We start from the raw sequence: 16,515 nt of genomic DNA on the forward strand, positions 1-16,515 counted from the left end.
CTTCTGGAAATGGTAAGTTCCAGAGGAACCAAAGTCACTTCCAACCAGAACTTCTTTTTACCTTGATAGCCACTCCCTCTCTCTACTTCCCTGATCCCTTTCCTCTTCTCCCCTTCTGTTTTAATGTACTGTTTAATTTGGTTTTAGGTCTATATTTTAGAGAAAAATGTAAATATGTCTGGCTTACTTCACATAATATAATAATCGGGCTGGGAAGGTGGCTCAGTGGTAGAGCGCTTGCCTTGCATGCCTGAGGCCCTGGGTTCGATTCCTCAGCACCAAATAAGCAAAAAGAAAAAAGCCAGAAGTGGCGCTGTGGCTCAAGTGGTAAAGCCCTAGCCTTGAGCTGAAGAGCTGAGGGACAGTGCCCAGGCCCAGAGTTCAGGCCCCATGACTGGACCCAAAAAAAAAAAAAACCCATAATATAATAATCTCCAGTTCCACACATTATCCTGTAAAGGACATAATTCCATCCTTCTTTATAGCTGAGTATTTTGTATATGGGAATTCTATCATGAGGTACAGAGAAGCCACATTTTGAGAGATCTAATCAGGCATCTTTAATAGAAAGCCAGCAACTGCCTGCAGACACATGTCCTCAAAAATCTTGCAGCCTCAAATACATTTAATGAAAAGAGCAGAAAAACAATCTTAACAAATCAGATCAACTCCAATGGAAAGGTGAAGAGGGACACCATGGTGACCTGAAGAAACACAAGGCATGGTACAAAATGGTGGCTGATCAGGTCGGGACCTAAATAGATTCACGGTCAGGGGCCTGGGTCACAGGAGCTCAAGAGTTCAATGAGTCTTGAAAGTTTATGGTATAGGTCCAATAACCTATTGTCCAAGTCCCCACGCCTGCCTCTAGGAATTCAGGAACGTCTATCATCTGGGGGTGGGACTTCACCTTCATCCACCAAGAAGACAAGATAGTTAGACCAGCTACACCAAATTCCCTATTATCTACCACACCGCCAAGATGGCGCCAGTTAGATCCAGTATCCTTATTACATAAACAAAATATTTTCTTTATCCATTCATCTGTCGAACACCTACACTGATTCCATAACTTTACTACTGTGAATAGTTCTGCAATAAACATGGATATGCAGGTGTCTCTACTGTATGCTAATTCCTTTGGATATATACCCAGAAATGGTACAGCAGGTTTGTAACAATGGATGGACTAATTTATATTCACATCGATACTGTATAGGGTTTCTTTCCCAATCCTCCTTCCGGCCCTACAATCCTCACCAGCATTTGTTTTCTGTATTCTTTTTTTACTTTACTTTGTTGTACATTTCATTTTTGACAGCACTGTTTAAACTCACTTGGCTTGCTTGCTCAGCTGGAGCTGTACCACTTGAGCCACTCCTCCAGACCTGCTTTTTTGCTGGTTAGATTGGAGATGGGAGTCTTGAGGACTTTTCTACCCAAGCTGGTTTTGAACCACAGTTCTCCAGCTCTCAGTCTCTTTAGTAGCTAAGATTCCACTACAGGTCTAAGCTATGACCACCCACCTGGTCTGGGTATTCTTGATGACAGCTATTCTGACTGGACTGAGATGGAATTTCAGTGAAGTTTTTATTTGCATTTCCCTACAGTTAAAAAACAGAAACTTCTATCTTTTGGCAGTACTAGGGCCACACACTTACTAGGCAAGTTGTCTACCACTTAAACCACACCTCCAGCCCTTTCTCTACCTTAGCTATCTTTCTGATAGAGTCTCATGTTTTTGGCCAGTGACGGGGTTTAGACCTTAATCCTTCCATACAGCTGGGATGATAGGTTTATACCCCTATACCTGCCATCACACCTGGCCTGATACGTTTCAAAAACATTTTTTTCATACCAAGTACTAACCTCAATAATAAAGCAGCAAGAGAGAGCCTACCTTCCATCCTTCAGGGGAAGTACTGAGCAGGGTTGTAGTAAATTCCATAATTCGGACGACAACAGTACACTTGCTATACTTGTATTTCTCCTCCTCGTGTGGGCTGGGATGGTTGCCTGCTGCCCCTGTGCCAAAGCACTGTTCAGCGGCTGTGATATCATGAGCAGCAATGCTTTCTAAAAAGAAGGCCACTGACTTGAGGAGTGAAGACTGTGATTCAGTACCTAGAAATAAGTATGTTATAAAATTAACATGCCACTTCCTAACTCCATTAAGACTAATGTAAAAAATCTTTCTGTACATGTAGGTTTGGTAGACTTTCAGCAATCACTGAACAATTTAAAAAAATTAGTTCAGCTGGATGCTTGTGGTTCACATCTATAATCATAACTACTTAGAAGGCTGAGATCTGAGGATCACAGTTCAAAGTCAGGCCGGGAAAGAAAGTCCATTAGACCTGTATGTCCAGTAAACTTCCAAAAAGTCAGAAGTGGAGCTGTGCCTCAAGTGGTAGAGCACTAGACTACCACAAAAGATCACAGACAGGCCCCATGCCTGGTACACACACACATGCACAAATGCACACACACAGACACATAGTTGAATAAAAGATGAATCAAGGGGCTGGGAAGGTGGCTCAGTGGTAGAGCGCTTGCCTTGCATGCATGAGGCCCTGGGTTCGATTCCTCAGCACCACATAAGCAAAAAGAAAAAAGCCGGAAGTGGCTCTGTGGCTCAAGTGGTAGAGTGCTAGCCTTGAGCTGAAGAGCTGAGGGACAGCGCCCAGGCCCAGAGTTCAGGCCCCAACACCAGACCCCCCCCCAAAAAAAAGATGAATCAAGTATCTGCTCTTCCTTCTCATTTTACATTGTAGAGTTATAATCCGTATAGAACTCAACTTCAGTCTTATAAAATTACAATGTGTTTACATAAGATTCATTAGGGTTCAGCTATGAAATCCATCACAGGCTCCAATGCCTAAACACTGGGACCCTAGCTGCTGATGCTATCTGAGAAAGTTCTGAAAACGTTAGATGGTAGGACAAAGCTTATGGAAACAGGTTAGGGTAGGTGAATCCCATCTCCACTCTGGTCCACCCTGAGGTAAACAGCTTCTGCCACTCACCACCAATGCCATGAAGTTCTGCCCAAGTGCATGGGGCCACTGTGGACTGAACGCTCTCAAACCTTAAGGCTAAACAAAACTTTTTTTGTGTTTTTTTTTGGCCAGTCCTGGGGCTTGAACTCAGGGCCTGGGCACTGTTCTTGAGCTTCTTTTGCTTAAGTCTACCGCTCTACCACTTGAGCCACAAGGTCACTTCCAGCTCTTTCTGTTTAAGTGGTACTGAGGAATTGAACCCAGGGCTTCATGCATGCTAGGCAAGAACTCTACCACTAAGCCACATTCCCAGATCAAAACATATCTTTTGTCCTTTGTACTAGCTCAGATTTTTAACCACAACCAATGTCTGACTAACACAAAAGTTGATTCACAAGCACTATCTGTGACAATATAAATTAATATGACTATTTAAAATTCTAAATTTCTAAATATGACTATTTAGAAATTCATACCAAATAGTTTTAAAATATGCATTCTAATCTCTATTAAATGTTTTAAAACTCAAGCTTTGATCTAGTACTGAACTTTTAATAACTAATGGCAAAAGAGTAAAGAATGTTTATTTAGCTTATGCCTCTTGTTTTTCTTTTTTTTTTTTTTTTCTTTTGTTGGTCGTGAGGCTTGAACTCTGGGCCTGGGCACTGTCCCTCAGCTCTTCAGCTCAAGGCGAACGCTCTACCACTTGAGCTACAGTGCCACTTCCAGTTTTCTGGTGGTTTATTGGAGATAGGAGTCTCACGGTCTCTCCTGCCTGGGCTGGCTTTGAACTGCGATCCTCAGATCTCAGCCTCCTGAGTAGCTAGGATTACAGGCGTGAGCCACCAGCACCTGGCTGCTTTTTTTTTCTTGAGACTAAGTTTCACTGTGTAGCCTCGGCTGGCTTCTATCCTGCAAGTGCAGGGATTATAGTCATGTGCTACCACATCTGACAGCATTGCTTTTAATAATTATTACAGAAATTTAAATGTTCCTCAAAAGGATAATTCAAAAATAAACAAGTATGGATAGACACTGGTCATCTTACATAGTCAATTTCCAGACCACCCTCATAATTTTACCAAACTCATCTGAACAATGAGGCTATTTCTCCCTTCCAACTAATGCTGTCCACCATGACCCTCTCCACCTACCACACCTCTAACTTCTCCCCAATCTCACAGTATACATTGTTATTGCAGGACATAAGGACGTTTAGAACCTCAGACAAAGGGACACATAAAATATTGGCATACACAGTCAAAGAGTAAACAAAGGTAATGACTGAGTGAGAAATCCTCTTAAGAATCTGTGGACTGTCACTTCCTTAAACTACAAAATCTGAACAAGTTTAATCAAATTGTTAATACATAGACCATTATAAATAGTTTTAATAGCCAGGCACCACGGTTCATGGTTGCAATCCTGGCTGCTTAGGAAATTTGAGATTTGGAGGATGGCAGCTCAAGGCCAGCCCAGGTATATACATGATACTCCCTCTTAACAAAGAGTTGGGTGTGATGGTGCATGCCTCTCATCCTCACTATTTGGGAAGGTGAGATTGGGAGAATCACAGTGTCAGGCCAGCCCATGCAGAAGACTCCATAAGATTCCATCTGAATGGATGCAGCTGGACATGTGATGAGTATTCTGTTATCCCAACTCTAATGGAAAGCCTAAAATAAGAGGAGTACAGCTATTCAGGAAGCAAGATAGTGTTTAAAAAATAACCAGTGTGAGATAGGGCTAGACATGTGGCTCAGAAGTAGAGTACCTGTCTAGCAAGCACAAGCCCCTAAGTTCAAACCCCAGTACCACCAGAAAACAATAGTAATAGTAATATTATTATTAGCTAGGCTTGGTGAGACATACCTGTCATCCTATGACAGGAGACTAAGACTGGGAGGATCATAGTTTCAGGTCAACTCAACAAAATAATTCACAAGATTTCATCTCAAAAGAAAAAATGGGTTAGTAACACCTGTCCAGCTGTGGCAGAAAGCATAAAAATACAGCTGACAGTCCAGGCCAGTCAGGGCGAAGTGAGACCCTATCTCAAAAGTAAATAAAGCAAAAAGGACTGGAACTATGGCTCAAGTGGTCAATCACTAGTCAACATGAGGCCTTGAGTACAAACCCCAACCATCAAAAATCTCCCAAAACACTTTATTTTTGCCGGTCCTGGGGCTTCAACTTCTGGCCTGAACACTGTCCCTGAGCTTCTTTTACTTGAGGCAAGAGCTCTACAACTTGAACCACAGTGCCACTTCTGGCTTTTCTGAGTCATTTATTAGAGATAAGAGTCTCATGGAGTTTCCAGGCTGGCTTCAAACTGAGATACTCAGATTTCAGCCTCCTGAATAGCTAGGATTATAGGCATCCAGCTCCAAAAAACTTTTTTATGACAATAGATTAAAAGGACTGAGAGGACATATGTTAAAAATTATATCCGTGGGCTGGGAAGGTAGCTCAGTGGTAGAGTGCTTGCCTTGCACGCATGGGGCACCGGATTCAATTGTCAGCACCACATAAGCAAAAAGAAAACAGCAGGAAGTGGGGCTGTGGCTCAAGTGGTAGAGTGCTAGCCTTCAGCTGAAGAGCTGAGAGACAGCACCCATCACTGACAGAAAAAAAAAAGAATTATATCCTTAAGGTCTGGGAGAATTGCTCAAGTGGTAGAATGTCTGTCCAACATGTGTGTCATTAAGTTCAAGCTCCATTAGTGCCTGAAAAAATTACATTCACAACATCAAACATACTTCAATTCAATAGATTGTTGGACTAGAAAGACATATTCCAACTTTATAGATGTGTTAAATGTGAGAAAAATGTGTTATTTTAAAATTAGTCAATTCTAACAACTGTTCATGTGAATGAGTTATGTCTGAATCCAGTCATTCACTGTATAACAACATTGAATCAATAATAACAAGCAGTACCCAAGATTGTATCACCTAGTGATATGGTATCTATGAAGTTTACACAAAGGTGAAATGGCCTAATATCTCAGAACACATCCCCATCATTAAATGCCATATTCCTGAAAAGACAAAAATAGCATGCTAACCAGATCATTTTACTTTTTATATACGATATTTACCAAAAGTTTATATCTATTTTTCTATAGGTATAAATAAATTTTTCTTAAAACAAATGCAGTAATAACACAAAGTAAGTTTTTAAATATGCAGATCCATTTTCTTAGTAAGACACTGTTAGGGGCATAAATGAAATCCAAAGCCTAAAAACATAAGGCTTTAAAATCAAAGTGTTGAAGGGTAGGGAATGGGAATACTAATGTGAAGATTCTGCACAATTTTCAGTGAAAAAACTGTTTAATAACATGTGAACACCGTTATATGTTACAGACTGTGATAGACAATTTGCTCCAGGAAAGTTAGAATGAACTTGTGACTTTAAATGAGCATCATTATTCCACAATACTGTGAAATTCCGGAAATTATGTAATCACTTAATCACAATCAAAAAAAAAGAACCTCGGGGAAGGTAGGGAGGGAGGGGATGGTAGGGGAAAACAATGGAGGGGGTAACAATGTTCAAGAGGAAGTGTACTCATTACCTCTCTCATGTAACTGTAACCCTCTGTATAGTATCTTTACAATATAAAAAAAAATCTTTATAAAAAAAAAAAAGCTGATGTTACTGATTATAAAACTACCAGAGTTCTTTTTTTTTCCCCCATCATGGGGCTTGCTTGAACTCTGGGCCTGAGCACTATCCCTTAGCTCTTCAGCTCAAGGCCAGCCAGCGCTCTACCAACTTGAACCACAGTGCCATTTCCAGTTTTCTGGTAGTTTATTGGAGATTAGAGTCTCACAGACTTTCCTGCCTGGGCTGGCTTTGAATCGAGACCCTCAGATCTCAGCCTCCTGAATAGCTAGGATTACAGGCATGAGCCACCGGCACCCAGTACCAGAATTCTTAATTCAGTACCACTGGATTCTTTGGCCAGGTTGTGTAGGCCCTGTTTTCACTGTAACATTAAATGATGCTGTACTTTGGATGAGTATCCTTCTACAGCCTACAACCCAATGGCTTGGTTGCGAGCTTGTGGTACTATTGGGAGGATGTGGAATCCTTAGGAGGTAGGACCTAATGAAAGGAAGTTAAGTACTTGGAGGAGGGGCATGCTCTTGAAGGGGAAACTGAGGTCCTGGAATCCCCTCACTCTCTCAGCCTCTTTGCTTATAGTTTGCCATAAGGTCAGTAGTACCCTACAGCATATATACGCTCCTCCCACAATATTCTGCCTCATCACAGATCTAAGAGAAACAAGGTCAATGTTGGACTAAAATCTCCAAAACTGTAAGCCAAAATAAATACTTCTTTTTATTAAGCTGATTACAGATACTGTGTCACAGTAATGGAAGGCTGATCAACATAAATGAAAATGCAAGTAAACTTTTTGCTTAACAGTAAGTAACCATATCTGTAGCCCATACTGACACAGCAGTGAGCTGTCTACCTGGACCAAATCCCAGCAGAACTGAGTAATGTTAATTTACAGGTAAGTTTTGGCCAGGGAGCTCTCTAATCCTAGCTCTTAAGAGGTTGAGGCAGAAAGATCACAAGTTCAAGGTCAGCCTAAGTGACATACTGAAACCTTACCTCTAAATTAATACATAGACAAGTGAACAAATAAATAAGGTAAACTTTACCTCCTAGAACCTCATGAGCTTCCACAGTCTTCTCCTCAATAAATGTGTTGTAGCACTCCAGTGCAGCCAGAAGCAGATCCAGCCACTGCAGGACTGTTCGCAGGCTAAATGGGCCCCTCAAGTGGAAGAGGGTTGGCTGAGCAAGAATACCGGACATCTGGTCACTTCTGCCACCTCCTCCCTCAAATGTGCTTATGAGAAAAGAAGTACCTTCTTTTTTGATAATATCCTTTAACCATGAAGAAGGGGATTTGTTGCCTTAAAAGAGAAACAATATTAAAACTTTCCTAAGAAACATCTCTGTAATCTGTTGTATTAAAATTAAATTTTTAAATGATATGAGATCATCTTTTTACTCCAGTATTCATAACTTGTTTTACTATTGTTACAGCCTAGAAGTTATCTCCACCAAAATCACTCTCCTTAATTTCTTTAAACATTGCAAGAATTCTGTCTGGGATAGCTATTTACTAATACCCCACCACCTTTTTCTTCTTAAGTTATAAAAGAACACCATGGTTCTCTGGTTTTGATGCTGGCTATGCAGCTCTCTGTGCCCCAAGTGAAAATGACATTTACCTCTTCAGTTGTTACCAAGGTTAAATGAATTACCGCAGCTAATATCTGAATGTTTGTTTGTTTGTTTGTTGGAAGGATACTGCTATGTTCCTTGCTTCAATCTCCTGGACTCAAATGATTTTCTTGTCCCTCAACCATCCAGTTGGCTAGAAATATAAACATATGCTACTACACCCAGATGTGAATATATGTTTGTTAAATAAAATAGTTCAATGAACTTTTTTAACTATGCTACCTTCTCATTCTTTACCCCTTATTCTCCTTATTTGATCAACAGTTAAATGTCTATACACCCCTGAAACCAGCAGAAGATGACTGAAGATGAATTAAAATGCTGAAACCTATGGCAAGTCTATCCTACTTAATCTCTTTATCCACGTGTGTGTGTGTGTGTGTGTGTGTGTGTGTGTGTGTGTGTGTGTGTGTGTGTGTGTGTGTGTGTGTGTGGTGTGTGTGTGTGTGTGTGTGTGTCTTAGGATTTGAACTCAGAGCCTGGGTACTGTCCCTAAGCAGTTTTTCTCAAGCCTAGTCCTACACCACTTGAGTCCCAGCTCCACTTCCTACTTTGGGCTTTTGGCTAGCTGGTTCTAGATTACAAGTCTCTTGGGAAAGCAAAGGTTCCACTCAAGTGGTAAAGTGATAGCCTTGAGTGAAAAGGCCTACAGGAGCTCAGAACATGTACTGAGTTCAAGCCTCAGGAAAAAAAGAAAAAGAAAAAGAAAAAGAAAGGAAGAAGGGAGGGACGAAGGGAGGGAGGAAGAGAGGGTATCTTAGATCTCCTGAGTAGCTAGACATGAGCCACTGGCAGCTGGCTCTGCATTTCTTTTCTCATATATATTCCTATCCCTTTCACTTATGAGAGACAGAAACCTAAAAAGATACAAGTGACCTAAAAAGATGCCCAACACTGTTTAAAGTAAAAAAAAACTGCAGGTTAAAAAAGAAAGAAAGAAAGAAAGGAAAACCACAATACTACAAAAGCTAGTCACCAGTGACCCATGCCTATAATCCAAAGTACTTGAGAGGCAGAGTTTGGGAAGCTAATGGTTTAAGGCCATTCCAGGCAAAAATTTCATGAGACCTCATCTCAACCAGTAAAATGCTGGGCACATTTGAGACTATATCTCAAAAATAACCAGAACATGGGCTGGGAAGGTGGCTCAGTGGTAGAGCGCTTACCTTGCATGCATGAGGGCCTGGGTTCGATTCCTCAGCACCACATAAGCAGAAAAAAGCCAGAAATGGCACTGTGGCTCAAGTGGTAGAGCGCTAGCCTTGAGCTGAAGAGCTGAGGGACAGGGCCCAGGCCCAGAGTTCAGACCCCACGACCGAACCCAAAAAGAAAAAAAGTCTCACAAACTTTCCTGACTGGGCTGGGTTTGAGCCACAATCCTCAGATCTCAGCATCCTAAGGGGCCACAAGTGTAAGCCACTGGTGTCAGGCAAGCCTGTGGATTTTATGTGACTTGTATGCTGGGAGATCAGAAAGGCTTATGTACCACCTGATATCCTCAGCTTACTGAAAACAATGCTGAGACAAGTAAACTCAATTTATTTAACTCAAAGGCCACTATTTTAGGAAACTGAGAAGACCAACTTCTGTTGGATCGGGCTGGGAATGTGGCTTAGTGGTAGAGTGCTTGCCTAACATGCATTAAGCCCTGGATTTCATTCCTCAGTACCACATAAACAGAAAAGGCCAGAAGTGGCACTGTGGCTCAAGTGGTAGAGTGCTAGCCTTGAACAAAAGAAACTCAGGGACAGTGTCCAGGCCCTGAGTTCAAGCCCCAAGGCTGGCCAAAAAAAAAAGAAATGTCTGGGATCAGTGATGCTGATACTACTAGAAATTGTGGGCTCTAAAGGAATCAGAGACTACATGTGAGGTAGATTGTGCCAAAAAATAATTTTATCTACAAATAGCTGGTCCTCCATTCCTTTAAAATAAGAAAAAACATGCAACACCTCCTACAATTCAACTTCAGTTCATATTAAAACAGAACTACATCATTTCATTAACTTAATACTTTGAACACGTTTGTGTATACACTTGTATGTGTAGTACTAGGAATTGATCCCAGGTCCTTGGGCATGCACATATCACCAAGTCATATTCCCAGTGCCCAATATTTGGAACATTCTTTAAGTATGTTAACCGAATGGTCATAGAACTACTATTTACTTCAGTTAAATGGAACAGATAAAGAAAAGCTGAAGTGAAATTTAAAATGACTAGGAAATACCAAATTTTCATCTTCTGTATCATATAAGTATCACTGAAATAGCAATTTTTCTCTTCTACATATCTCAAAGAAATGTACTCAAAATGTATAGTCTGTCATGCAAATGTGAAACAACCACATACTTACCTTTTATTTATTACATATTAACATTCATTTAAATAGTTGGGCAATCATAAGATTCCATATCTAAACTACTAGCAAAACCCAAACTCTAGAATTTAAAGGCTTAACATACCTGGTAGTAAAGGAACTAATTTGTAAAAGAGTTCTATGGACTTGTGTCGATATTCTGTCTGGGGTCTTCCACAGTGAGTTAAAAGCCACTGAACAAGATCCAACAAGCACAATGATGCTGATGGTGGAAACCCTCTGCACGAAGAGGACAGGTGAACATGAGTACTCTCCAGAATCCAACGTCAGAGTAGGAGTCTAGAAATCATGAACTCAACTTTGCCACAATGATACACGTACAGACTTCCTTTAAGGCATTTTATGATCATGAAGATATAATTAAAACATCATAGCTTAAATAGGTCTAAAAGCTGTTCACTTTCAGCTCAACTTAATTTTTATTTTTTAATTTTTATTTTTGTGGTGCTGGAAACTGAACTGAGGGCCTTTGCCATGAGAGGCAAATACTCTGGCCACTTAAGATATACCCAGCCTTATTATTTTATCCATACAAAAATTTACAAATACGGGGGCTGGGAAGGTGGCTCAGTGGTAGAGCGCTTGCCTTGCATGCATGAGGCCCTGGGTTCGATTCCTCAGCACCACATAAGCAAAAAGAAAAAAGCCGGAAGTGGCGCTGTGGCTCAAGTGGTAGAGTGCTAGCCTTGAGCTGAAGAGCTGAGGGACAGCGCCCAGGCCCAGAGTTCAGGCCCCACAACCGGACCCAAAAAAAAAAAATTACAAATATGTCTCAACAGAATAGCACCAAGTATTTCTTTTCAAAGTACCTTAAATAAATGAGGCTGTAGAGGCCCTAAAGCAGCAATTCTCAAAGTGTGGACGCTAGACCAGCTGTACCAGCATCATCAATAAACTACTTACAAATGGAAAAAAATTCTCTGGGCCATACACTACATCTGACACAGCAGTGCTGATGGTATCAGCCCAAAATCTGTGTTTTAACAAGACCTCCTGCTAATTTTATAGACACCTTACACTCCTGCCATATGTGCTAACGTTTGAGGAAAAAACTATCTAAAGAAATGTCATAAGTCAATAGAAAAACCCGAACAAACTTTTTTGTTTGAAATTAAATTGTTGGGGCTGGGAAGGTGGCTCAGTGGTAGAGCGCTTACCTTGCATGCATGAGGCCCTGGGTTCAATTTCTCAGCACAACATAAGCAAACAGAAAAAAAGCTGAAGGTGGCGCTGTGGCTCAAGTGGTAGAGCGCTAGCCTTAAGCTGAAGAGCTGAGGGACAGCGCCCAGGCCCAGAGTTCAGGCCCCATGACCGGACCCCCAAAAAAAATTTTTTTTGAAATTAAATTGTTTCTCACACTGGCCTTAGACTGGCAATCCTCCTGCCTCAGTATCTTAAGTGCCTGGGATTACAGATGTGTACCATTATACCCAGAGTGGTAGCTGGCCAGCACAGATGCCAGAGCTCCCCTGTAACACTGAGCATATGAAACAGGGGGACAGTGATACAAGGCATCAGTCAGAGAATGGGACAGAAATGAAAGTGTGCCAGAAACCACTAGCCTATTCCCAACATGCTCACCTTTACTTTGAAAGTCTGTGATTCTGTCTGCCAAAATCCTATTTCAACATTCAGTTCCTACCATTATTGTAGTCAATTCTACATCAAACTTATATTCAAAATCAGTCTGGCTACTAAGGAGGCTGAGGTGTGAGGATCAAGGTTCAAAACCAACCCAGTCAAATCTGAGAGATTCCAATTAACCAGCAAAAAGGCCAGATTTGAGGCACAGCTTAAGGCTCTGAGTTCAAGCATCAGTTGCACACACACACACACACACACACACACACACAAAATTATCAGTATTAAATAAATAAAACCAAGTATTTTCACCACAGAACTTGCAAAACTCTTTAGATAAACCAATTTTTCATATACCCACACGTGGAACCAAGTTGTCTTCTATCAGCTAAGAATATTATGTTGAAGGGAAAAAACGAAAAGGAAACAAATCACCTACTGAGGCAAACGTCGTTTTTTTGCTTTGTTTAAAGAAATGTGCTTCTTTTCAATGATGCGCCTTAAGTGATCAATGGCGTCACAGCATTGCTGAATTGTACCTGTTTTCAGTGCCAAAAGAAAATCAGTTTGTTGACTTATTTTATAACTATAAAGGTGCTTTGACTATAGACTTAATGTTACTTCACCCCTCTAAATGCAAAATTTAAATAATTACATTTTTCATGTCCAAGACAAAACCTGAGTTCAAATCCCAGTACTACCAAAAAAAAGAGCGTGAAATTACCATTTTGAGTTACAGCAGCATACTAATACATATTTGAAACACTAGTAACAATTGTGTTTTAGGGAGCATTCTGGCATACTGATACTTCTTGACAGGCCTGTAAAATGTATATTAAACGTCTATCAAGGCACTGAGATGGATACATAAATATATAATGTGTCACTTGTTTAAGGCCATTTTGTAGACTATATTACAATATAGCACTAGTAGAGATAAGCAGGTAAATAAATTTCCTGGGAAAACATGGAATTATATTCTACTAATGGTAGCAAAATACTTCAGAGAGGAATTTTGAGTGAGAGAAGTGCTAAAGAGTAAAAGTAAAGTTAAGTTTACAGATAGTATTGTAAAAACCTAATAAACATAGTAACCATAGTGGAGACATGAAAGTCAGGGAAAAGGTCCTGAAGAAGTAAACAAAGCATGAAAGCTCTGTAGAAATGTAAGGGGAGGGAAGTTGCAATAAGAGGAGCCCACATTCAAGGAAGCAAGCTGGGAATCCTGCCTAAGCTCCAAACTCAAACATTATAAAGCCTGGACATCCTGAGACAAGCCTTTCACCATTTTGAAACTCAGATTCCACATGTAAAGTGGAAACTATTGTCCTGCCTACCTCACAGGTATGTTATGAGGGTCCAGTGGACAGAGGAACATAAAGACCCATAAAGACTCACAGGCACAGTGATGTAACAGGAGTGGGGAAGGCACCTGAGTGCTGGTGTTACCAAGCAAGGGAGCCTGGATGATTAGGAGATTGTAAAGGAGGAAGAGGAAATGGCATCACTGGTAAAGGTGGTATGTATTGGTAGGGTTGCCACTGCTTCCTGATGACTTTGATGTGTCTAAGGTGTCTGTATATACCAGCCTTTCAGCACTCTCATTTTCTGTTACATATTTTATTCCTAGTTGTGGACAAATCCTATTAAGAATACAACACAGAGTTAAGACTGCAGGATAGTAAGACATATACACACATACATATACACACAGAGCAAAACCACACCCAGCTAGAAACTATACCACCAGCACTGTCAGCATGGCGCAGCTGCATATAACTAACTCCTCATGCCAGGCCAAGGCTAGTGTCCTACCATTTGAGCCACAGCGTCACTTATAGCCTTTTCTGAGTTGTTTATTGGAGATGAGGGTCTCATGGGCTTTCCTGCCCAGAATGGCTTAGAACTGCGATCCTTAGATCTAGTCTCCTGAGTAGCTAAAATTACAGGCATGAGCAACTGGCGCCCAGCCCAGAGCTATTCTTTAAGGGGTTTAAGTTCCTTGATCCCTTCCTACTCTGTAAGACAAACTATGTTACAATTCAATAACATGGCCACTGTAGAAGGAAAACAGAACTAAAATGATGAACCACTCAGAGCGGCCTAAAATTATTCAGATTTAGAAAAAGAAAGGAGTCACAGTCACCTCCATCAACTAAAAAAGCGAAGATAATTTTATTTCTATGTATTTTGTGGGGGAGACTGGAGGCAGCACTAGGGGGTCAAACACAGGGCCTGGCACACAGCACTAATTTGAAAAAAAAGTTTCATTTGTTGAAAAAATTTATGTATATGGAAAATCAAGATACATTAAATTAAGCTAAGGAAAAAACTGAATGTTAACATCTCAGCTAGTAGTATACTATCAGTGTAAAGGATGGCAGAGTTCAGTCTGTCAAAATAAACAGAAAGTTGTCCATATCTCATGTCTATCACCCCAACTACTGAGATCTAGAGGATTGCTATTCCAAACCAGCCTGAGCAGAAAACTTCACAAATCAATCTCCAGTTAATTAGCAAAAAAGCTGAGCTGAGCTTTTGGGTTCAAATAGTAGAATGCCAGCCATGAGCAAAAAAGCTCATGAGTGAGAGAACCAGTATGCAAGTACAAACAAGGCCCAGTTGCCCCCCTTCCCACCCCAAAAAAGGAGAATGAAGAAGAAAGAGAAAAGGAAGAAAGGGAGGAGATGGAGGGAGGCCAAGATCTGAAACAGTAAACAAGAAGTGTTGTCACCCACAGCTATGTGACCTGGCTCTCACTGACACTGACCTCCAGGTCCCAACTGTACCAAGAGATAAGACAAAGAGCTCTACAAAGTCTTCTAGCTCAGAAATTCCATGAAGTTCCAAAAGGAATCTAGACAAAATTTAATTGTAAAGATTCTCGTAGCGACTTCATCACACTTCATTTACTATCTTTCTTTCTTTTCTTTTTTGTTTTTTTGCGTCAGTATTGTGGCTTGGACTCAGGGCCTGGACCCTGGGCATCAGCTTTTTCACTCAAGTCTGGCACTCAACCACCTTAATTATGGCCAAAATACATTCATAACTTTGCTACTTACTAAATATCATGAGTTCAAAGACCATGGTCACATATCAATGGTTTCTGCCACCATTCTCTGGCACTGGGAATCTATTCCATTTTCACATCCATGCTATGACAATCACAGACTAGCTGCACTGCCTACCTGCCCTGGGCAGGATCTCTCATCAACCAGTGGTCAAGCTCATGGCTACCAAAGGTATACAGTCTTAGAGGATGAGCACACAAAGAAAACCTCTTACAAAGTACATTTGAGGCTTTCTGGTGGGGAAGGAGGAAAGTATTGTCACTCACATTTATCAGATTTATTTATGGGAGATATAAGAAAGGGAACATTTCATGAAAATTATCTGTGCTTTAACTCCAGAGTAGAAAAACACTTCAACCTTGAGTCAAACAGAATTGGCACGCGAACAACATGTGTGGATAGCACATACCTAAGGATTTCTCATCTGCATGTGCCAGAGCCAAACTTTCCATATATATCACCAATGCTTCAAACACAAACTGTTCTACCAAAGACTCTTCTTCCCTGCAAAATAAGTGAAGTAAGCCAAGCCCAAAGAAACATAGGTCCCATGGTTTCTCTTATTTGCAATAACTAGTATATGGTACAAGCAGAAAAGGTCAGATAAGATGATGTTAAGAGAAATGAACCCCAAGATAGGGACATAAGTGATTTTTTTCTTCTTGCTATTGTTTCTAATGTATTTATAAGGTACCATGTGACTTTTTCGTTGCTTTGTATGCCCCTCCCCAATGGTATAATCCGTTTTCACTGTATTTGATGTTGGTATAATTTGGGGAGGGGAAGGGAAAAAACAAATTGTTTAAATAGGAATACAGATTGACCCACTGCAACAATGAGATGTACAAGACGCTATGTCGAAAAACGAACTTTACAATTTAGGTGGGGGGGGAAGGGGGATCAGGGGGGAGAGGAGGTAATAGCTGAGGATGTGGGAAGGAAGGAATGGTAGGGGAAAAACAAAGGAGGAGGCAACAATGCTGGATAAGAAATGTACTCATTACCTGGCTCATGTAACAGTAACCACTCTATAAAGTATTTTCACAATAAAACAACAATTAAAAAATATATTACAAAAAAATAATAATAAAGCATCTTAAGTGGCTGGCAGTAGACAAATTTTATCTGACACTCCATGCTCCAATGACCAGGGACTCCCAGTCACTGGACGACTCACATCCTACCTAAGAAAGGCACAAAACCATGTCCCCAACCT

The 16,515-nt window shown here is 40.7% G+C and overlaps 1 protein-coding gene across 1 annotated transcript in view; it reads right to left on the reverse strand.

Moving 5' to 3' along the window:
* Window positions 1-16,515, reverse strand: part of Prkdc (protein kinase, DNA-activated, catalytic polypeptide) — a 195,355-nt gene that overhangs the window by 106,951 nt on the left and 71,889 nt on the right. The window contains exons 28-32 of the mRNA XM_013009243.1: window positions 15,709-15,803; window positions 12,668-12,767; window positions 10,733-10,866; window positions 7,679-7,936; window positions 1,901-2,124 (exon numbers count right to left, since the gene is read on the reverse strand). Coding sequence (XP_012864697.1) covers window positions 1,901-2,124; window positions 7,679-7,936; window positions 10,733-10,866; window positions 12,668-12,767; window positions 15,709-15,803 — 811 coding nt within the window. The remainder of the gene's footprint in view (window positions 1-1,900; window positions 2,125-7,678; window positions 7,937-10,732; window positions 10,867-12,667; window positions 12,768-15,708; window positions 15,804-16,515) is intronic.

The sequence above is a fragment of the Dipodomys ordii genome, unplaced genomic scaffold, assembly GCF_000151885.1.
Source record: "Dipodomys ordii isolate 6190 unplaced genomic scaffold, Dord_2.0 Scaffold9, whole genome shotgun sequence".
Lineage (NCBI taxonomy): Eukaryota > Metazoa > Chordata > Mammalia > Rodentia > Heteromyidae > Dipodomys > Dipodomys ordii.